The 22,466-nt window shown below is 41.6% G+C and overlaps 1 protein-coding gene across 3 annotated transcripts in view; it reads left to right on the plus strand.

Moving 5' to 3' along the window:
• The window catches only part of MCCC2 (methylcrotonoyl-CoA carboxylase 2), a 63,489-nt gene extending 45,173 nt beyond the window's left edge, over positions 1–18,316 (plus strand). For 2 of the 3 annotated variants that reach the window (XM_002915896.4, XM_034656330.1), the window contains exons 10-17: positions 95–190; positions 4,437–4,509; positions 7,525–7,601; positions 8,294–8,360; positions 10,930–11,086; positions 12,143–12,257; positions 14,948–15,033; positions 18,027–18,316. In XM_002915896.4, the coding sequence (XP_002915942.1) occupies positions 95–190; positions 4,437–4,509; positions 7,525–7,601; positions 8,294–8,360; positions 10,930–11,086; positions 12,143–12,257; positions 14,948–15,033; positions 18,027–18,144 (789 nt within the window). In that variant the 3' untranslated portion in view covers positions 18,145–18,316. The remainder of the gene's footprint in view (positions 1–94; positions 191–4,436; positions 4,510–7,524; positions 7,602–8,293; positions 8,361–10,929; positions 11,087–12,142; positions 12,258–14,947; positions 15,034–18,026) is intronic. The other variant, XM_019796045.2, reaches the window with a different exon arrangement.
• The last annotated feature ends 4,150 nt before the right edge of the window (positions 18,317–22,466 follow it).

Genomic DNA, 22,466 nt, shown 5'->3' on the forward strand with positions numbered 1-22,466 from the left:
TTATATCTTCTATTTTCTTCAGAAGCATTTTGGCTTATGTAACCTCGAATAATGTCTTTGAATAGGTTAATGTGTTTGTTTTATGTTTCCGCAGGTTACTGTAGAGCCTTCCGAAGACCCTTTGTTTCCTGCTGACGAGTTGTATGGAATAGTTGGTACTAACCTCAAGAGGCCCTTTGATATCCGAGAGGTGTGTAGAGTGGAGCTGTGAGCTGCAAACCACGCTGTCAGTCTCTTTATATGTGTATCCAGTTTTAAATTTATTTTTTAATATAAATTCAATTAGTTAACATATAATGTCTTATTGGCTTCAGATATAATACTCAGGGCTCATTACATCACGTGCCTTCCTTCATGTGTGTCACCCAGTTACCCCATCCCCCACCCACCTTCCCTCCAGCAACCCTCAGTTTGTTTCCTAGAGTTAAGAGTGTATCCATTTGTAAGGTGAAATCTAGATATCTTCCTGCCCGGAGCATCTTGTGGATTTCAGTAGGGAGTGACATGTAAGGGAAAGATCTCTTAACTAGAAGAGAGAAGGGGGCTAAAAACCTCTTAATGGTTGGAAAGTTTTCATTGCGCAATGATGAAGCTTGCTCTGTTCGTAAGTCGGACTCCCTATTCCTGTGCACGTTAGGAATGATGTCATAATTGTCATCTGTTTCTTTTTAGTGCTCTTATTTTGGGAAGTGGAGGAAGTGTCAGTAAGTTGTTGAAAGGAAGAAACATACCCTTTTAGATCAGTATGACCTTAGCAGAGATTAGACTTTTGATTATAGTCGTTGATGTTGCTATGGTTACAGATTGCTGACATGGTCTTCTTTGGTCTAGATTGATAATTTTTAGTGTTTGCATATAGCATGTAGTCTCTGTTTGCTCTCCATGTATAACAGAATACTTTTTAAATTAAGAAATAATCTTACTGTCAGTTTCTGTGCCTTCATATTTGTTCGATTTCCCTTTGACTATAAAACTATTGTGTTCTGATTGTGAAAAATTGTAGAAAATGCTGAAAAACATAAGATTGTCGGGGCGCCTGGGTGGCACAGCGGTTAAGCGTCTGCCTTCGGCTCAGGGCGTGATCCTGGCGTTATGGGATCGAGCCCCACATCAGGCTCTTCTGCTATGAGCCTGCTTCTTCCTCTCCCACTCCCCCTGCTTGTGTTCCCTCTCTCGCTGGCTGTCTCTATCTCTGTCGAATAAATAAATTAAAAAAAAAAAAAAAAGATTGCTTGTAATTCTACCATCCAGAGAAAGCAGCAAATATTTTGGTGTTTTGGCCTTAATGTATATATATACATTTTTATGTAGCTGCAATAGTCTATACATACAAACATACCCATGTGTATTTTTTAAAAATCTTTCTCCAATTTAAATTACAAACATTTCTCCAATATTTAAAAGTTCTTCTTGAAACCATTTCCATGGCTAGGTCCTATTCGTTATAATAATACCTGGTGACGTGGTAGGCACTCAGTAAATATTTTTTTGAACGAATTGATGAATGTACTATCCCAGCTGTGAATGTGCACAGTTACATATTGAGGCAATACCCTATATTGGAGGGTCTTCACATTCTGGATTTTATAGATCTCCAACTGGTATTTCACTTTAGCAAGGTGACTTAGTTAACTGTAAGTTACAGAATTAGGATTTTAGCTTGCCTTTTCCATTAATTATAGGCATTGAAAGTTTGATTCTTACAATCTGATATGCTTGAGAAATGAGTTGCTGCGGATAGCTAGGTTTTCTAGATGGCTAAGAATTCATCCTGTTAAGCATAACCGCTTTTTCTCGTTAATTCAACAGTGTTTATTGAGTGTTTGCTCTGTGAAGATACTGTTTGAGGCACCAGGGGTACAGAAATGAGTAAAACAGATGCACATGCATGCCTTCCTGATAGTTCCATTTCATTTAAATGGAGGTCTTTTTATAAAGATAGACTTTTACCTTCTTAAGTATAGTTTCCTGGACTTTCTACTTTTTGCTGATTCACAGTCATCATTGTGATGGTGATCGTGTATTATGTTTTCCTGTAATTGCAAATAAGCCTTGTATGGAGGTCTTACTGTTCAATGGAGCTGGGGGAAAGCTCTGGAACGTTCATTGGAAAACCTGGCTTGTAGTCCTTATTTCCCTAGTCAGTGGTACTGGGATTGGACCTCTCTGAGCATCGCTTTCCACTTCTAGAAATAGCTATAGTACCAAATAATGTATCTCCTTCCTGAAGTGTGAGTCTTTGTAAAGATGAGTTAATATGTCTTATGTGGCTGGGTGGTGGTCGTCGTAAAGCAAATAGGAGATAGTTTCATACGAAGAGGCCCTAGTTTGCTGTGCTCTTTGTGGGGCTTTATCTTTGTGTGAAAGAATGGTAGTTGTTATATGTTGATTGTGTTTTAGAAGGTACAGTTTTGGAGCTACATAGCATTTAGAACAGATAACTTATATTCCCATTACATTATCGGACCTTTTAGGAAAATAAAAAATAATTCCAAGTACACTCTTACTTTTTTTTTTTAAGATTTTTTTTATTTTTTATTTATTTGACAGAGATAGAGACAGCCAGAGAGAGAGGGAACACAAGCAGGGGAGTGGGAGAGGAAGAAGCAAGCTCATAGCAGAAGAGCCTGATGTGGGGCTCGAACCCATAACACCAGGATCACGCCCTGAGCCGAAGGCAGACGCTTAACCGCTGTGCCACCCAGGCGCCCCCACTCTTACTTTTTGGAAAGAATGCTACTGGGAAGCATTCACTTATTTTTCAGCCTTAGCATGTTACAAAACAAGGCTTTGATGTAGCAAACAGGAGAAAGGAAGTTTGGACTAGAAAGAAAAATGGTGTATATCATCTAAAATAGTTTCTGAAGAAATTTGGAATATGTTTGGAACTCCTCGAAATAGTCCTGATGTATATGATGAGTCCCAAGGATAAACTATTTAGTAATTACTCCTTTTAGATTAGATGTGTATTTATGTGGGATGGTCCTTCAAGCATATCAGATTCAGAATCAAGGAAACTTTATTGAAGTCTTAATAATAATAGCTACTTTCCAGTGAGGGCCAGGCAGTGTGCTTTAGTTTGCACTTTTTAAGTATCATCTTTTTGCCCTTGTCTTTTTTTTTTTTTTACCTTTTTAGGTTTTTATTTAAATTCCAGCTAGTTAACACACAGTGCAATATTAGTTTCAGTTTTAGAATCGAGTGATTTAGCATTTCCATGTAACACCCAGTGCTCATCACAAGTGCCCTCCTTAATACCCATCACCTGTCTAGCCAGTCCCCCGCCCTCTTCCCTTCGTCAACCCTCAGTTTGTTCTCCCTCTTGTTAAGAGTCTCTCACAGTTTGTTTCCTTTCCCTCTCTTTATTTTCCCCTCCCTCTGTGTTCATCTGTTTTGTTTCTTAAATTCCTCATACAAGTGAAGTCATATGGTATTTGTCTCTCCGTGAGTAATTCACTTAGCATAATGCACTCTAGCTCCATATACGTCATTGCAAATGGCAAGATTTCGTTCCTTTTGATGGCTGAGTAATGTTCCATTGTGTGTGTGTGTGTGTGTGTGTGTGTGTGTGTGTATCACATCTTTATCCATTCACCAGTTGATGGACATTTGGGCTTGCTCCATAGTTTGGCTATTGTAGATAACGCTGCTGTAAGCAGCAGGATGTGTGTATCCCTTCGAATCAGTATTCCTGGATCTTTTGGGTAAATACCTGGTAGTGCAGTTGCTGGGTTGTAGGGTAGTTCTTTTTTTTTTTTTTTTTAACTTTTTGGGGAAGTTCCATATTGTTTTCCAGAGTGGCTGTACCAGTTTGCATTCCCACCAACAGTCTAAGAGGGTTCCCCTTATCCTTTTTTTTTTTTTAATCAGAGGAAAAAACTGAGGCTTAGGATTTTAGGTAAGCAGCCTATAACTCTAGTTTCTCAGCAGTAGACCTGGGAGTCAGAGAGCTGGGTCTTCATCTCAGCCTTATTTTTTTAGGTTCATCACATCCTTACAACTTTGTCCCACCTTTGCAGAAGTGAGAACTGAGACTTTATCCAGGACACGCAAATCCTGTGCGATCCCTTCGCTTGGAAGCTGAGTCTCCTGACTTTGAGCCTATATCGTGCTTTGTGATAGAATCCCTGGCCCTTTTGTCAATAATTTTGAGCAGCTCTTGAAGCTCTGAGTCCAGCTTCCAGCCCTCATAGTCTCTGCTTTTCCGGTTTGTAGCATGTGGCTCCTACAGTGTGGTATAGAACCAGGGCCCAGAATAACTTCAGGGTCTTAGCCATGCATAGAAAGTGAACTTCCAGTGAGAAGACTTGCTCTGTAGGGTGAAATTCTCTGAAAGTGAGAACTTAATAATAAACTTGTTTTCCTTATGAATAACTTTAAGGTAAAATTTCTTTTGTAGTATAATCTCTCTGGGACATTGTTATTTTTCTTCTTAGGTCATTGCTAGAATTGTGGATGGAAGCAGATTCAACGAGTTCAAAGCCTTATATGGAGACACATTAGTTACAGGTATAAAGGCAAAGAATCGAAAATATGAACTTTTTTTTTTTTTAAAGATTTTGTTTTTAGGTAATCTCTACACCCAGTGTTGGGCTTGACCTCACAACCGTGAGATCAAGAGTCCTATGTTCTACTGACTGAGCCACTGAGGCGCCCCTGGACATTTTCTATTGCTTTGAAAATAAGTGGTCTCTTGTCTCAAGGTATTGACGTATTTGGTGTGAGCTTTGTTATTTAAAGTGGTACAAGTGTGTGAGTCTGTATTCAAAAAGAGTTGTTTTGTGAAGGTCATGTGTAGCTGAATGGCTTCACAGGTCCTGAGTTTACGATGATGACGGCTAGATGCTGTGGTATAGGACCTTGTCTGAGACTTGGTGGTATTCATTGTATAAAAACCTTCTTATTGGGGCGCCTGGGTGGCTCAGTCGGTTCAGCATCCAACTCTTGATTTTGGCTCAGGTCATGATCTCAGGGTTGTGGGATCAAGCCCCATGTCAGACTCTGCACTGGGCATGGAGCTTGCTTAAGATTCTCTCCCTCCATCTCTATCTGCCCCTTACCCCACTTCTCTCTCCCTCTCTTAAAAAAAAAAAAAGCTTCTTATCAAAGTAAAGTTAGCAGAAATATTTGTAGCTCTTTTTGTTTCTCTGGATAATTTGTAATAATTTTGAAAATTTCAACACTGTTTCCTTGGTTCTTTAGTCTTTAATTCTACTAGCAGGTTTTATATGATGTTGAGCTTCCTAGAAGGCTGTTAAGTGATTTACACCTGCTCATAGTCTCTGTGTAGGTCTAATGTTGAATCATGTAAACACTAGATTGAGAATACAGGACAGAAAACCAAATATGAAAAAACAACATAAGGCTGTTTATAAAAGTTCATTCATTCATCTGAAGTGTTGAGTTTGTAGGCCTTTGAAGAAAAGTATTTGAAACATAGATTCTAGACCCATAATAATCTATCTTGGACAAATGACAAAATGAATTCTGTGAATTTTATTTGGTCTTATGAAAGCTAGAAGATGTAGTGAGTAACCTGAAGACGACATATGAGAGTTAAAAAAAAATTACTCACTACAAAAATCCAGATTGCAAATATACATTGAGGCTTAAGGACAAATCACAACACTTTTCTCCTGGTTTGATTTATGAGCGACAAAAGGGTTCACACTGGGAGTAGAATTTATGTCTTTGTATTGAGGTGTTTAAGTGATTAAGAGCTTTTTGTTTGATGTATATTCAGGATTTGTGACCAAAGAGTTCAGGGTGTAACCTCTTGTGCAGCAGTTTGAAACAAGTCAGAGCTGTTTCTGCTTCTTTCCCCAAAGATAGATGGGCTGTGTTGGTCATCCATTTTATGAATTTGCCCCTTACTTGCTGAAAGACTTGTGGTACCTTTGTCCCCTAGAATACTAAGGATATATGTAGTTCCTCTGTCTCTTCTTGACTCTACTGGAATTCACAAAAGATTGCAGAGGTGTGAGAAGAAGAGGGGCGGGGGGGGGGGGCGGGGGGTGAGANGGGGGGGGGGGGGGGGGGTGTGAGAGGAGGAAGTGTTGGGGGGAGGGAGAAGGACAGATATTTCTGAGGCTCAGAGGACTCTGGCAGCTCTGAAGAGTTTCCTCCGGCCTCTGCACTTGCCTTACGTAGGCCCTAATATTTTCTCGGACATTTTGCTCTCCTGTTTGGCCTGAAGGAATTTGGTGAAGGCACTTCCTCTGTGTCCCTAATACAGTGGGGCATGTGCCTACTTTACTGGTCCTTTCCCTGGAGATCCCAGGCCAGGCTAAGGTTGGAAGTCTAAATAGCTCACGGGGCACTATACTTAGGGGCAGTACCACACTGCCGGGAGATGAGCAAGATTCCTAGCTGTTCTTGTGGGATGGGGCTGAACTCTGAGTGGATTGCCAGACCTCCGGGGATGGTCACCCCTCTGCATTGCCTGTGTAAGTGGCAGTGCCATTTAAGATGGACAGCATAGGCTTTTGGCTGGGGTTTTAGGACTGAAAGACCAAGAAAACCAAGAGAAGCCCAGAGTAAAGAACAAAAACAAATTTTTAACAGTTCAGTGTCCTGGTGTATCAGTAGGTTGACATTCTCTCTTATCCATTAATTTTTCTTCAACCATGTTTTGAGCACCTGCTTTGTGTCACATACCAGCGACACCTCAGTGGCAGCCTGTGCATCTTGAGCTTGAAGACAGAGCCTGGTTCTGGGCACTTTGACCCACTTCAACAAACATGGTTTGTTGACCCTTGGGTTCCAGGTCTTTGACATCTGTTTAGAGTCCTAAGTAGGCTTGTTGAACTTCACTCTCGGGAAGCTCTCTCTAGTCAAGTTTTTCAGGTTTACAAAAAACTCCTGAAGTCACCTCGGGTGTCTCCCTCACATACTGTCATCCTCTCTTTCCTTCTCCCTTGCTTCTCTGGTGTGTCTGTGTGCATGGACAGTGGGTGTGTGCAGTGGGAGTGGCAGTGAGATTCATTCTTCTAAGCTTAACTGCGTTTGTTACTGGAAACTCACGACCCCCAGGCTTGACTGTGTTCCTGCTTTTGAAAGCAAGTCGGCCTTTGCTGAGTTTATCCCCTTTACCTTGAGGGCCTGTCATCACCACAGGCATTTTCAGGCAAGCCAGTCATCTGAAACTGGTGGAGAGCTCTTAACATGGGTGTTTAAAGGGCTCTCATCTGTGATTCGTTCCATTTCAGAATATCCTCTGTCTGGTACCTAGTGGGCGCTTGACATACATTACACGAGTGAATGGGTGACACCCTAACCCCATCATCTAATCAAACCAACCAGTCGGACAAGTGACACCTTTACATGGAGCCCACTCAAGGAAGCAAAACACCCAGACTCCGATACCTTAGAAATAAAACATTGTGACGTGAGCTGTTCTGTACCCTAGACAAAATCTCCACATTTTAAACTTTGATTTGAATTTAAGGAATGTATAACTTTGTTAGCTGTGAATTAAAAGCCCTCTGAAATACGTAAATCTTTTTTTTTCAATTTTCCTTTGAGGATTTGCTAGAATATTTGGATACCCTATAGGTATCATTGGAAATAATGGAGTTCTCTTTTCTGAATCTGCAAAAAAGGCAAGTACTGTTAAACTGTTTCAAGATTTTCTGTTTTAATTTAAACATAATTTGCTTTGAAGGTCAAGTAATGAATGAAAGTTTATTACATGAAAGCTTTACAATATTTAACCAGATGCCTTAGTAGGTAGAACACTGTGTGTACATGCATGTGAACGTGTGTGTGTGTGTGTGTTAGTGTTTGAACAGCTTTTGTGGAGGTTTACATTAACCTGTTTTATCTAGAGCACTATTTAAAAAAATCAGATGTTTTAAAAAGTTCTTATAAGGTTCATGAATTATAAGTGTCGTGGATGACATGTACATAGCCTAAGACTGTGAGAATACTTGTCTTGGAAGTGTTTATATTCTGTTTTCTTTTAAACTGGAAAACTAAAGAATCATCTTACTGCGAGGCTCAGGAATTCCCACTGACAAGCAGTTCTTCTCTTCGTTTCTTGAGTTTCGCTTGCTGTTCAGAATGTTAGCGATTGACTTCATCCCAACAGCTGTGTGCCAGTGACCACACAGGCGACTGCCAAGCCAATGCGGTACCAGCACAGTCATGCGTCCCGTTGACCGTGGGTCCGCACGGTGGTGTTGTTACCAGCCAAGCACAGGGTGCTCTTTCTTATCACTGTGTTTGTAGGGTGCTTGGTGGATGCAGATTTGTTACCCTCCCTCTTTGAAAAGATTATCTTATTTACTTATAGGGGGCTCACTTCATCCAGATATGCTGCCAAAGGAATATTCCTCTGCTGTTCCTTCAGAACATTACCGGTAAGAAAAATAGGTTAATCAGCCTTGTTGCATTATTCCAGAGCTTCATTGTCCGGTATGACGCCAGTACTGGACAGTGTAGACCTAGAACTCTTCTGTCACAGCAGAAAGATCTATTGGATACTCTTTGTAGAGTCTCTTTAAGGTTTAACCCTTCATGAATCAAATATGTGAGAAATGTATCCATATTTGGATAAAGCAGTTTCTGAGTTACGCGTATCCCGGTCAGATGGGCTCCCTTTCCCCTTCCCCACAGCAGCAGGGCTGTGTTCTCTACCAGGAACACTCTCTGATCTCACTCCGAGGGGCGTTGTCTGACCCATCGTCTCTTCCCTAGCACTTTGTTTTCCTTAAAGGACTTCAAGCACATGCTGTGGGTTCACCCTTTCCCTCATCTTTTCTTGGGTAGTTAATTCTGCCTGAAGTGACACATTATAAAAGGTCTGTGCACATCCTGAACAACAGTCTGGGGATTTGAATTTAGAATCCAGAGAAAGATGTGATCAGTAGCACCTGTCTGGATTTCATGTTTCACCGATGATGTGGATGCAATGATTTTTAAGGTTTTTTATGGTTGTAGATTTCTTTTTCTTAGAATTTAGGATTCTACTATTTATATTGTGTGTTGCACTTAGATATGTTGGTTAGCTGAAAGCCCCCCACCCCTGTCTTCTAAGTGATCCATGGTTATCTCAGGCTCAAAGGAAGGAGAGTTTTTAATTAGTTGTTAGAATCAGGCAAGCCTTCACAAGAAAGAGGAGTTTGGCTCGTGGCCGTCAGCAGAGCTTTAACTAGTCCTGGCGCTAAGACATCTTTATCTGGTGCTGCTCTTAAGTTTGTGACACTTGGTTAGATGAGTTTTGAGAGGTGTTCTATCCAGACACCACCTGAGGGGGTCCTAGGAGGCAAACCTGGTAATAGGCCAGAGAAAAGGGATTCTAAGGCTTCACGAGTCCAGGGACCTTGTTTCTAATAATGGTTCATGGTTTCTTAACCACCAGTAAAGTAAACCTTCTTCCTGGAAGATATACGTGTGTTTTTGTGTTTGGGTTTTTAGTTGGGTTGGGGGCAGAGAGCAGAGGCTGAGTTTGGTTTTGCAACCTTGCATTTGAGAGACTTGTGTGACATTCATGGAGATACATATGCAGAGGGCAGTTGGATAAATCTGGAGCATGGAAGACATGTGTTAGCTGCAGGTGAAGATGTAGGCACCATCAGAATATGTAGGTATTACTTAAAGCTGTGGGAAGAGATAAGAACTCCCCGTGAGACGAGAAGAGGGCTCAGGGACAGTCTTTGAGTGACTCTAATTTCTTCCACAGAATTGAGAGTAGAGGAAGGAAGGGAGCATGATGATGCTGTTTTTGCTGCTGGGAAGGGTTAGAGAAGGCAAGTGAGGTGGCGTAATCTTTTTCAAGGCAAAATCGTCCACAGGGAATAGAGAGACGGTGGGGTCCCAGGTGAGGGAGCAGAGCTTGAAGATAGCTGCTATGTGGTGCTAACTTGACATAATAAGAAAAAAATTATAAATTAAAAAAAAATAAAAATCATACAATTAAAAAAAATATATGCAGTTTTCCATAATGAACATGTATTATCCTCATAATGAGAATAAAGTAAAATTAGTTTAAAAAAAAAAGATAGCTGCTACTTGAGATGGCTATTGTGGAATGTTTCACAGAGTCAAGACAAGGCAGAAAGAGGAGCTCTGAGCTCTAGTGAGGGCCCTGCACAGAGGGGCCCAGGGAAGCAAGCGCATCGTGCCCGGGGAGGGCTGTCCTCTCAGTCCTGCTGTATCTGCAGCTTGTGCGGGCGTCTCATAGAAACTGAGTGGAATCGGATGACTCGATGGCTGGAACTTGCAAAGCAAAAATAGGGACAGGCGAGTGAGTCGATAGGTGGGGAGGGAGCCACCTGAAGCCTGACTTGGGTTTGGTGAGGGGAGGAGGATCGCGCCCAAGGCCTGGCAGGCCTGGGAGGCCCAGTGTGACAGCAGAGCAGTTTCAGCAGAGCTGGGACCTTGAGATAGTAGAGGAATCCTGTAGTTGTGGAAAATGCTTCTGCCTCATTATTGAGTCACTGGCGGGGCCCTTAGCATCTATGAAACATGAATCTTGATTTCCTCAGAGGTGTAAAGCAGCATTTCAGAAGGAGCAGTTTCTGTATTGAAGCAGGTCCGTGAATACCGTGAATACCGGAGGCCTCATAGTTGGGCTCGCCACAGCCCTTTGTCTTTAACTTGTCGTGTCACATTCTTTTGTCACCAAGCCGCTGTTCTAAGGGAATTTCTGGAAGATAAGTTTCTTGCACGCTTATCTTGCTTGAAGATCTTTGCGTGCATCCAGATGAACCATTCTAAGGAAAATTTTAGAAGTGATTAGAAGCAATTCTACTTTATCTTTCAAAACACACTTTTTTGGGGGTAAATTTCTCATATAAATATTTTGTTATAGTGAGGAGCCTTGTAGTAAAATATAGTTGGCAAGATGTCCTTCAAATACCATGTTGGAATTGACTTCTGCACATGAATCCCATCATCCAGAGGCTTTTCCTCTTTCGTTTCTTGTAGGGTTTATGGTTGGTAGAGAATATGAAGCTGAAGGAATTGCCAAGGATGGTGCCAAGATGGTGGCTGCTGTAGCCTGCGCCAAAGTGCCTAAGATAACTATCATCATTGGGGGATCTTACGGGGCTGGAAACTATGGGATGTGTGGCAGAGCATATAGGTACGTGGTTGTCGTGGTTTTCTCTGAAAGAAAGAATCACACTTCAAGTATAATTATAAATGGTCAGATCGTTACATGTTTACTTGAAACCCAGAATGATATTCGCAGATCTTGGTCAGTTATACCATAATTTGTATCATCTGGAGGAGTGAAATGAAGTTTAAGGCTGATTGTGGTACTTGGAAGAAATCCACGATGGGAATCAGGAAATATTTTGAAATGGCTGATAATGAAAATACACATATAACTCGTGTGATGCAGCTAAAGTCTTGCTTTGAGGAATGTGTGTAGTAGACGTAAATATATATATACATATATATGAAAAGAAGGCTGAAAATCAGTGAGCCAGCTCAGGAAGTTCACAGAAGAACAGCATATTAAACACAAGAAAAATAGAAAAGAGGACATTATAAAGATAGAAGAATCAGGAAACCCAGAGTTGTTTTGTTTAAAAGGGTTAACAAATTTGATAATCTTCTAGTAAAACTAAAAAAAAAGCAGAAATGGGGCGCCTGGGTGGCACAGCGGTTAAGCGTCTGCCTTCGGCTCAGGGCGTCTGCCTTCGGCGTTATGGGATCGAGCCCCACATCAGGCTCCTCTGCTATGAGCCTCCTTCCTCTCCCACTCCCCCTGCTTGTGTTCCCTCTCTCACTGGCTGTCTCTATCTCTGTCAAATAAATAAATAAAATATTTTTAAAAAAAAAATGCAGAAAGGCTTTTTTTATATCAGGAATGGAAAACAGGACATGACCACAGATAATAAGGGGGTATTCTGAATGTTTTCATGCCCAGTAAATTGAGATGAAATGGAAAAATAAAATTTATCAGAACAGACATCACCATCACCTGGAGAACTTAGAAATCCTACTCCGTTCAGGCCACACCTCTGGAGATTAGCCTGGGGTGGATTCCCAGCTTGGTTTCAAAGAAAAAATCCCCTTGTAATGCACAGCTAGAATGAAGAACGACTAATTTAGAAGGTAAACAAGGGCCTGTGAAAATCTCTGTGTTGTACAGTGAATTAACTTGATCATTTTTTCTTTTCTCCCCCCACAGCCCGAGATTCCTCTACCTGTGGCCAAACGCTCGCATCTCGGTGATGGGAGGAGAGCAGGCAGCCAATGTGTTGGCCACAGTAGCAAAGGACCAAAGAGCACGTGAAGGGAAGAAAGTAAATGCCATTTCTTCTGCCTCTCTGGGTTTGGCTTTTACCATTGAGCACTCTGTAGGCAGGGAGCAGTGCGCCCAGAACCCCTCTGTTTGTGGCTTAGGGTCTCACGCCAGAGCCTGGCTTCATTTAGAAGATGCTGACTTGGAGCAATATTGACTGACATATGCTCTGTCTCTCTTCTTAGAGCCACTTTATTTGAGGTCCCTTCTTGTAATTTTTCCGAATCTCCAAGAAAACACTTCAGAAACTGTGCCTGTGAGTGCCTCAGGCATAAGGATGCTTGGCTCTTAGTCGTTTGGAGTTAGTGAGATTTAAATAAATGTGATTTACTTCTTTGATTTTATGACTGAAAGCAGCCGAATTTTGTTTTTTCAGTTTCTCCCTTAGATTGTCTTTGAGTGGGAGGGCTCAGTCATCTAATTGAGAAATGAGTAACATGACACCGTGCATGGGTAAATGGAGGAAAACGGAGAGGTCACTGGCAGCTTGATGAAAGGCAGATCAGCAAGCGGCGGCTTTTAGTTTTGCTGCATGTTAATAGGTCCTTTAAGAGATTATTTTTTAGGTCTTGTCAGCAACAGCGAACAAAAGGTACTGAGGACTCCACAGGGTACAGTGTGCTCCCAAGCACCTTAGAAAATTTACATGACTCAGAGAAAATGTGGCTCTTGCCCCTTGAGCAGCTGACATTCTGGGGGCTGACAACTCACAGTCTCAGGGTTGAGTGAACAACAAGGTTATGTATTAAGGTAGATTCTTCACTGCAGGTGTTTAAAGTGGATTCTTTTGTTTGTGTCTCAGAGATTCTTCTGAAGTTTTGCATTCATTTTTATTTTTTTTTGAGAGAGAGAGTGCACCGGTGCATGCGTGGGTGGGGGGAGCGGCGCGGGGGTGGTGGCGGGGCAGAGGGGGAGAGAAGCTCAGCAGGTTCTGGGCTGAGTGTGGAGTCCGACTCAGGGCTCGATCCCATGACCCCGAGATGATGACCTGAGCCCAGGTCAAGAGTTGGAGGCTTCACTGACTGAGCCGCCCAGACGCCCCTTCAGTAATTTTAATTAGTCAGAACTTATGACTCTTTTGTGTAAGCACCAAGCCTTCAAATGATTGATGCATGTTCTTGGAATTGTTCAGGTGTGCTGTTCTATCATAACAGGGCGTAATGTGGAGGAGGACTTGCCTTTAGGGCTCTCATTCCTGCCATTTAGGGGGTCATCTGGTCAACTGTCTAGTTGGTGGGATGGGGATAAGCTAAGCATGGAGGGTGGGCCCTACCTCCCTGAATGCATCCCACGCATGCCCCACGTCCTCAGTCTTCTTTTCCAAGCAGGGGCGACTCTGCACACTTAAAACTGAGGTTTCATTTTCACTTCAGTACTGATTGGTATCCAAGCAAAATGAAAGGTTTATTTATGTGTGTGTTAGGGGTGGTGGGGGTATGAAATTCTCCTTGATAGATATATTTTTTTAAGACTTTACTTAATTATTTAGAGAGGGAGAGAGTGTGTGTTGGAGAGGGGCAGAGAAACAGGGAGAGAATCCTCAAGCAGACGCCACGCTGAGCATGGAGCCGAGCCCCACGTGGAGCTCAGTCTCACCACCCTGAGACCGTGACCTGAGTCAGAATCAAAGGTCAAGGGGCGCCTGGGTGGCACAGCGGTTAAGCGTCTGCCTTCGGCTCAGGGCATGATCCCGGCGTTATGGGATCGAGCCCCACATCAGGCTCCTCCACTATGAGCCTGCTTCTTCCTCTCCCACTCCCCCTGCTTGTGTTCCCTCTCTCGCTGGCTGTCTCTATCTCTGTCGAATAAATAAATAAAATCTTAAAAAAAAAAAAAGAATCAAAGGTCAAGATGCTTAAGCAGCTGAGCCACCCAGGCGCCCCTCTGCCTGATATTTTGAAGACTTAGCTCAGTGATCTCTTATCAGATGGTTGTTCTTTGATCAATTTGACATACAAATCTATGGATTTGTCTCTTTTTATATATGAAAGGAAAGTATAGGATTTTAGTTGTTCACCTTCCAAATTCTTGACATAAAATAATATTAAACTATGAAAGTACATAAAAGAAGGTTGGATTTATTTGAAATAAGTCATTTGTTTTTGGTGTGAAATACTTTTGAAGTTGAAAATGTTTTTCAGGGTTTCAAAATTAGTTTGCATGAAGATTTTTACATCTGAATTAATTATCACTTGTTTCTGGCAATACTGGTGGGCAAAAACCACTAAATTTTTAATTAGGGGAAAAATATCTCTCAGCTGTTTGAGTTTATTCAAGTTGTGTTGTTGTTTTACCCCTTTAAGCTTTAAAATTTTTTTGAATTTGGTTCCTTCGAATGAAAATTCCCTACTTGTCCACCTTCAACGGAAGCTGCTAAATGTAAGGTTGTCCTTTCATTATATTGTATGATTCACATCCATTATTGGACCCCGACCCTTGGTTTTGAACGTTACACTAAATGGCCTCAGGATGTTGTCTGGGATAAGGGCAGTGTAACGGTGCACCAAGGTGGCACTCATGTCATGGGTGAGATTGTGTGTGTTAAAGCATCCCTTGTAATCTCTATGTATCACTGTGAAGGTGTTGGAGCACCATTACTCATGCAATGCTTGCCCCTTTTTTCTTGAGGTTCTCTTGAGTGGCTCTGTTGTTTTACTGCAGTGGACTTACTCATGATCCTTTTTCTTTCAGTTCTCCAGTGCTGATGAAGCAGCTTTAAAAGAGCCCATCATTAAGAGGTTTGAAGAGGAAGGAGACCCTTACTATTCCAGTGCAAGGTGGGAGCCAGGGAATAACCACGTCCTGATGTTGTCAGGGTGGCAGCTTTACAGAGATTTGGGCGGTTGGGTTGGTCCAGCCTTCATGGGAACCAAAAAGGAATGATTGGACACACTTAATTTTGTCTTGTTATCTCTATAATGGGAATGTCTGCTGAAATACCACTCCTTCTCTCAGGCTGGGCTGTGTATCCACCACCATTGGTGTGATTCTCCAACCCTCCCCCCTTCTTCCTTATCCCAGTTATAGGTGAGGTGTCTGGGCTTACAGGGCTGAAAAGTTTAAGAGTTAAGAGTTATCCTGGCTGTGTCATTTTTGGGAATTCGTTCTTTTATAATTTTTGCTTCAACATGTGGATTCCTGTGATACCCCTCTCTTTGATTATTTCCTGTTTACCCCATTTTATTTTATTTTTTTATTTTTTATTTTTATTTTTTTAAAAGATTTTATTTATTTATTCGACAGAGATAGAGACAGCCAGCGAGAGAGGGAACACACAGGGGGAGTGGGAGAGGAAGAAACAGGCTCATATCGGAGGAGCCTGACGTGGGGCTCGATCCCACAACGCCGGGATCACGCCCTGAGCCGAAGGCAGACGCTTAACTGCTGTGCCACCCAGGCGCCCCCTGTTTACCCCATTTTAAACATGAGATTGGCTGGACACTTGTTGGCTGGACACCTGCTAAGGAGTGTGTGTGTGCATTCAGAAGGTCATTACTCAGAGCCAGGGTCTATGTGTCAACACCAAGTAATCACTCACACGGCATTGCAACTCTTGGTTCTGTTTGTTTCTTACACCGCTTAATGAGCTAATAAATGATCACGGCCTGCCCGGGCTGGAGACTGGCTGATGTGTGTGCATCCAGACCTCTGTTTTCAGCAACTCTAATGTTCTTCATTCTGAAGAATAATCTAAGCTTCCTATCTTCCTCTTATCCCTTGGGCAGATGGAATAAAGAAAATAATTATTTGTGTCTTTTAAAATTAGGTTATGCTGTGATTTATGTCATTTATTGGTGAAGGCAAACTGGAGAGGAAGGAGAAAAGAAAATAACAAATTAGAATTCATTCAGTCAACTGAACACAACTTTTGTGGCAGGCGCTGCTCCTAGCACTGGGCGTACAAGGGCTGACCATACTTATTTTCAAGAGCGTAATTAGTTTCAGAAGGAAAATAACACCATTTGACATCTTTAAAAGGCCCATTTCTCTTCTCGTTAATATGTATTTTTGCCAGCAAATTCGCAGGTATATTTTGGTGTTGTGGGTCATTGATTGATTTAGTTAAGACCAAAGTATTTGATAGTCTTTGAGACATAAACATGTTCTTTTTACCATCACTTAAACAGACTTCTATAGTAGCCAGTAAAAGCAAAGAGGAAATAGAAAACCCTAAAAAAAATGTTTAAGAGAAAATAATAAATTGTAAGCTCACCTACAGTTTTTTGTTTCTACATAAGATTTTGAGTGAAATTCACAAGGGCAGTTGAAATATTAAACTTTGAAAAATAGCGTATCTTGTAGGAGCCATTAATTTGTTTTTCAGCCCTGGCTAAGTTTGTCTTTTGAGAAAGACTGAATCCCTTATTATTTTCATGCTTACATTAGTATTATTATTTTAATGGACTGTATTCAAGGCAGGAGAGCACATGGCCCAGATAGATTTATCTTTGGAAATAAATATTGTAAGACACGAAGGTTTTTCTGTTAATCTGAAGACGCTTAACCCTTCTGTTGAAACACTTGGTGGCATGGGGACAGCAATTTTCTTTTCAAAGATGAAAGGATTTTCAAGCCAATTTATGGTGCCTTCCTCGGGTTCAGTAAATCTCAGCTTAACAAGAAACTTCTGTGGTCTGTTTTAGCCCTGCCGTGGTTGGACCTGTTTTTTCAGAGAGCTCTTTCATTATGTGCTGCTGTAATTTCTGTGTTTCTCTTAATCCTTTATTTTACAGGTGCACCATGCCCGTTTGCTTCTGCTCACTTCTTTTTACAATCAGAACTTTTTCAGGCATTTGATTAGGGCCTCTTACCTGGAGTAGTCTTTTCTATGACCATCTCAAAGCGACCCTGGCATCGCCATGCTTGCTGGATTATTCTGCTGTAGGCTTCAGAAGGGAGTGTAATCAGTTGACCTGGTTACGCATGACAAGAGTGGCCTTTCCTTATTGGCTCTTGATACTTCAGGGTCTCTATTATGAATGTTTTATGAGCAAAGATTTGATTCATGGTCTGTCAATGTAAGTATGGTTTAATAATTGATGCAATTGTCCAGATACCGAAGACAGTTTGTTTAAAGAAAGCCAAACTGCCACCTACTAATGACCTTTAAAAAACAGTATTTCTCATTCATTTTTCTTTATAAAATTGAGGTTGTCAGTGAAAAGCAAACACATTCCCACTTCAGGGTTTCTTTTGTAAGCAGCTTAAAGCTATTATTTTCCTATTGTAGCAAAAAATAAAGGACTTATATTGAAGGTATTTTATTAACCAAATGTAGTGAAGTCTATTCAGTAATTGTCAGGGTTTCTTAAAAGTTGGGAGTTTGGGGAAATACACCTTTTCCAGTAGAGACTTTGGTTTGAGATTATTACCTGGGTTCGCGGGCCTCTCCATGTTAGTAATAGGAACACATCAACTTGTACATTTGGATGGACAGAAGAGGAACAGGAAACCTTTTCCTGAAATACATAAAAATATTTTAAAATCAAGGATTACTCTGAGGTTTCTTGAAGCAGTTCCCAAAGCCATAAGCTCACTCCGACATTCTGTGAGGGCTGGGGATGAAAGTCCTGTCATTTTTCTTTCTCTCTTTCCCCCTCCTTTGAAGGTGGTTTCAGTTATGAGAATGTTCTGAGAATGTTGTACACAGAAGCTCATCAGTAGATCCCTCTAGGACCTGAAGAAAAGCCTCAGTGTTTCTGGACATAAATTGTGTAAATGGTAGTTTGGTGATGGATTCCTAATAACTTATGTTTTGTTCTTTTATCAGGCTGTGGGATGATGGGATTATTGATCCAGTGGACACCAGACTGGTCCTGGGTCTCAGTCTTAGTGCGGCCCTCAACGCACCAATCCCGAAGACTGACTTTGGCATCTTGAGGATGTAACTGGACTACAAGGCATCTTCCATGGGGCGTGTACCAAAAATTAATGTAGCCTTAAAATTTTAGACTTTTCCAACATGTGGCTATTATAGTAAAATTGTTTTCTCAACACAGTGCATTGTACTTTTCTACCTTAAAAAAAAATCAGTGAAGATATTTATTTGATGAACCTCAATTCCTTCCTTGTCCATTTTCTTAGAGAAATTTTTCTGTAGCTCAGGTTTACCGCCCATAAAATGAAGAGAATAACTTACACTTAGCCTTTCTAACTCACGCGTAGTATGAAAAGTTCCATAACCTAGAAATTCCAGGTATGATTGAGATTACTCACAGAAAGTTGTTTTTCCACCGGAATGATTGTTTTGCTTATGCACGATGCTATTTTAACACAACACGGTTTTTAAAAGCATCTATTACTTTGCTTTTCAGCCACCATTCTGCTCCTTCCTGTAACAGTCAGACTTGCTGCCTGCACTCAGGGCTTTGTTTCCTCTGCATTCGCTCTTCATCTTACTCCTCATCGGCTTCCACTGCCAACAGCCCACTCCAAGGTTGACCTCCATGTTGCTGAAACCTGTGGGTTCTTTCCCGATGTTATTGGACTGAATCCTGCAGCATGAAGAGCAGTCGAACACTTGCTCCTAGTAGTGCTATCCTTAGCTTCCTGTAACTCTAGGTTTTCTACCAACCTCTTTGGCCCTTCTTGTTCCACCTCCTTTGCCAGGCCCTGTTCTTCTCATTTCTCTCCCACTCCCTTCACCATTTGTCCTGATTTTTCATTAGTAAAACATGAATAGATTCCGATTCTAAAAGATACAAAAATAACATGAAAGTATCTCCTCATTCTTTTTTAAAAATTGTGGTAAATATATATATAACATAAAATGTACCTTTTTTAAATGTAATTTTTATTTTGTTATGTTAGTCACCATACAGTACCTTCTTAGTTTTTGATGTAATGTTCCATGATTCATTAGTTGCGTATGACACCCAGTGCTCCATGCAATACGTGCCCTCCTTACTACCCATCACCTGCCTATCCCATTCCCCCACCCCTCTCCCCTCTGAAGCCCTCACATTTTAACCGTGTTGAGCTGCACAGATCTGTGGCATGAAGTCCATTCACACGGTTGTGCACCCATCACCACCATCCAGCTCCAGAACTTTTCACCATTCCAAACTGAAACTCTGTTATGAAATAGTGACTCCCCATTCCCTCTCCTCCAGCCCCTGGCCCTCTCCTCATTCTTAAATGTATGTGTTTCTCATGGTTTGGTTTATTCTTGGTGGGTCATTTCAGCCCTTCTGTATGGCTTCGGTTCCTGTCTGAAGGTGCATGATTCCTGCATCGAGACTGTTCTCTCTGAGCTCCAGACCTGTGTATCTAACAGGTCTACTGGATGTCTGCACTGATGGTCATATAGGAACCTCAGATTCAGTCGTCAAGGTCTATTGATTTTGCTTCCTATCTCTTGAATTCCCCATTATTTCTGTCTCTCACCACCACGGGCTTTAGAAGTGGGCTACCTGCATCCAGTCTTAGCTAGTACTGCATCTCCATCACCATGAGGTGAAGATGGCTGTTCTCACTGTGCATCTGGTCATGCTGTTCCCTTGCTCAAATGTCTCACTGGTTCCCTGTAGAAGTGCCAGACCCCTCATGCTCTCCAGGACTGTGATCATCACATCCCCCTTCTGTCTCATCTCTGACTCTTCCTCGAGCTCGGTGCTCCAGCTGTTCTAGATTTCTTGTTCCTTGAACCTACAGAGTCCTTGCCACCTTAGGGTCCACCACCCAAGGTTCCCTCTGCCTGTACCAGTCTCCTTTCCCTTAAGCATTTACCTTTGTCTCTGTGACTTCTCTAGGCTGGGTTAGACACTATGTGCTCTTGTAAAGCACCAGCTACTTAAGCTGTCTTACATATTTTTTCTTTAATATTGCCCTCCTGCTCTCTGTAAGCTCCCTGAGAGCAAGGATGTCCTGTTTAGCCTGCATCTCCAGTCCCTAGCACTTACAGATGCTTATGTATTTGTTGAATGAATGAGAAATCCGTATTTTAACTGATGTCCTTCAGACCACATTACAATTAAGTAATTGATTATATGATCTAATACAACGATCCAGTGCTTTCCTAATAAAACTAATATTTCAAACATTGTGTGTGATGTTCAATTTAGGCAGCATTTGTGTATCAGGAATCAGTTTAATTTTTTGAGATGTGTACAGATAAATGCTCACAGTTCAGAGGTAGACTGCATTTTGAGGAGGATGTTGGACGAGGTCATTGAGAGGACATGACCTCGGCACTGAGAGGACGTCCCCTCCCCTTTCCTTGGAAAGTTCCCCCACCCACCATTCCTGCCGCGGGAGCTATTTCAAGAACACAGCCTTGAGAGAGTAAGGTGGTGTTGAGAGCATCTGAAACCAGTTAAGGCTTCTTTGTAAACAAGATTCTGGGCCGTGGGCGGGGAGATGATGTCGTGTTGGGGCAAATGTAGACCACACACAGACGTGCATTCCCTTGCTTTCCTGCGTGGAGCGGCCTGCCTCTCCCTCCTGTCTCTCCCTTGGCCTCCCTGTCCTGGGACCAGCTTTCGAACCAGCAAAGGGGACATGGCGAGCATTTTAAAATAGTAAATTATACTAAAGTTTCGGTTAAAATTTACATCCATGTCAGAAAACAAAAATTTTTAAAAATCACGTGTAGATAATACAGCTTGCTACGAATCATCAAGTCAAAGATTGATGAATTTTTTAGGGCTGTTTTTACCTCTAAAGAAACTTTTCTCTCGGGGCGCCTGGGTGGCACAGCAGTTAAGCGTCTGCCTTTGGCTCAGGGCGGGATCCCGGCTTTATGGGATCGAGCCCCACGTCAGGCCCTTCCGCTGGGAGCCTGCTTCTTTCTCTCCCACTCCTGCTTGTGTTCCCTCTCTCGCTGGCTGTCTCTGTCAACTAAATAAATAAAATCTTTAAAAAAAAAACTGTTTTCTCTAAAAAGATCACCGTCATCAATACCACACTTAAAATAGTTAAATTATGTTACATAGTTTATCCAATAAAAAACTTTGTTTTACCACAACGGGCAACATTTTTCGTCTGCCCCCTCCCAGCTTTACTGAGCCATAACTGACATATCCCAGGTAAGTCGAAGGTGTGCGGTGTGATGTGATACACACGTATAGCAAAATGGTTACCATAGTGTGGTTACCTAACACATTCACGTCACGGAAGCTTTTTTTGGTAGGGAGAATATTTTTGTTTTTCTACATTTCAGTTCTTTTAAATGAGAATTGCAGCCAGGATAATAGGAGTAACTTAGACTTTCAAGAAGTATGCAGCTAGTTAATCTAAATTAGCACTTTGGGTACTTACAGAATAAAAGAGACAAAATTACTTGTATTTTTCAGTTTTCAAGAAAAAATTTCAATTTAGAATTTGTCGAAATATTTCTTTTACACTACCAGAAGATGTTGAATGTGCAAGTAGAAAAATTACCATTTGCCAGATGTGCATGGTTATGTGTAAGGCACAACCAGAGAGACTGGTATGACCTTTAGGGGGTAGGGAACGGCAGGTTTTTCAATGATTTCATAAGACTTTTCTGCGGGAGAGGTCTCATAGTCCTTGTTGGTTTTGAGATGCGTTTGTTGGTGTCTTGGAATGATGATTGTTGATTATGCTGGCCAAAGCCATTTCTTAGAAATCTTTATTACTCGTTCTGAAATTCAGTATTTAGAAAAACCACAAGAGAATGAACTAGGTAATCATGGTCTCTGGTTATTTATAACATTTCTTTGCAAATGTTAGAAATTATAATCAGTATCTAGTAATGACAGGTGTTAATTGTTTTAAAAAAGTACCACCAAACACTTAAAAATATATTTTAAAAAAATTTAACGTGCCTCAAATTCTCTAGTGTACGGAATCAGATGAAATGCTAAGGATAAAGTTGCTCTTGGAGCTAAGTGAAATTTCTATCTACTTTTGACCTTGCTAGGCAAATGTGTACTCCAGGTGAGGTTTGTAATCAAGCTAATGGATGATCCGGTCTGGGATCCTTGAGAGGGAACAGGCCCTACTGCAAATTACACTGGGAACAGGTGTGAGCAGACTGGGACCTGTGGTTGCTCTCTCTAGTTCATTATCACGGAGTATTGGTGGATGTCAGGTTTTAATACCTCTTGGAAGCCACGCTTCCAAACACCTGCTCCGTAACGTTTTCATGGCTTAAAGCAATACAAGTTTATTCTGTTCTGGTTGTGGAGGTCAGGAGTCTAGACTCAAGATTTTGGCAAGGCTGTGTTCACTCTGGAGGCTTTGAGAG

This window comes from Ailuropoda melanoleuca, chromosome 3 (assembly GCF_002007445.2).
Source record: "Ailuropoda melanoleuca isolate Jingjing chromosome 3, ASM200744v2, whole genome shotgun sequence".
NCBI lineage: Eukaryota > Metazoa > Chordata > Mammalia > Carnivora > Ursidae > Ailuropoda > Ailuropoda melanoleuca.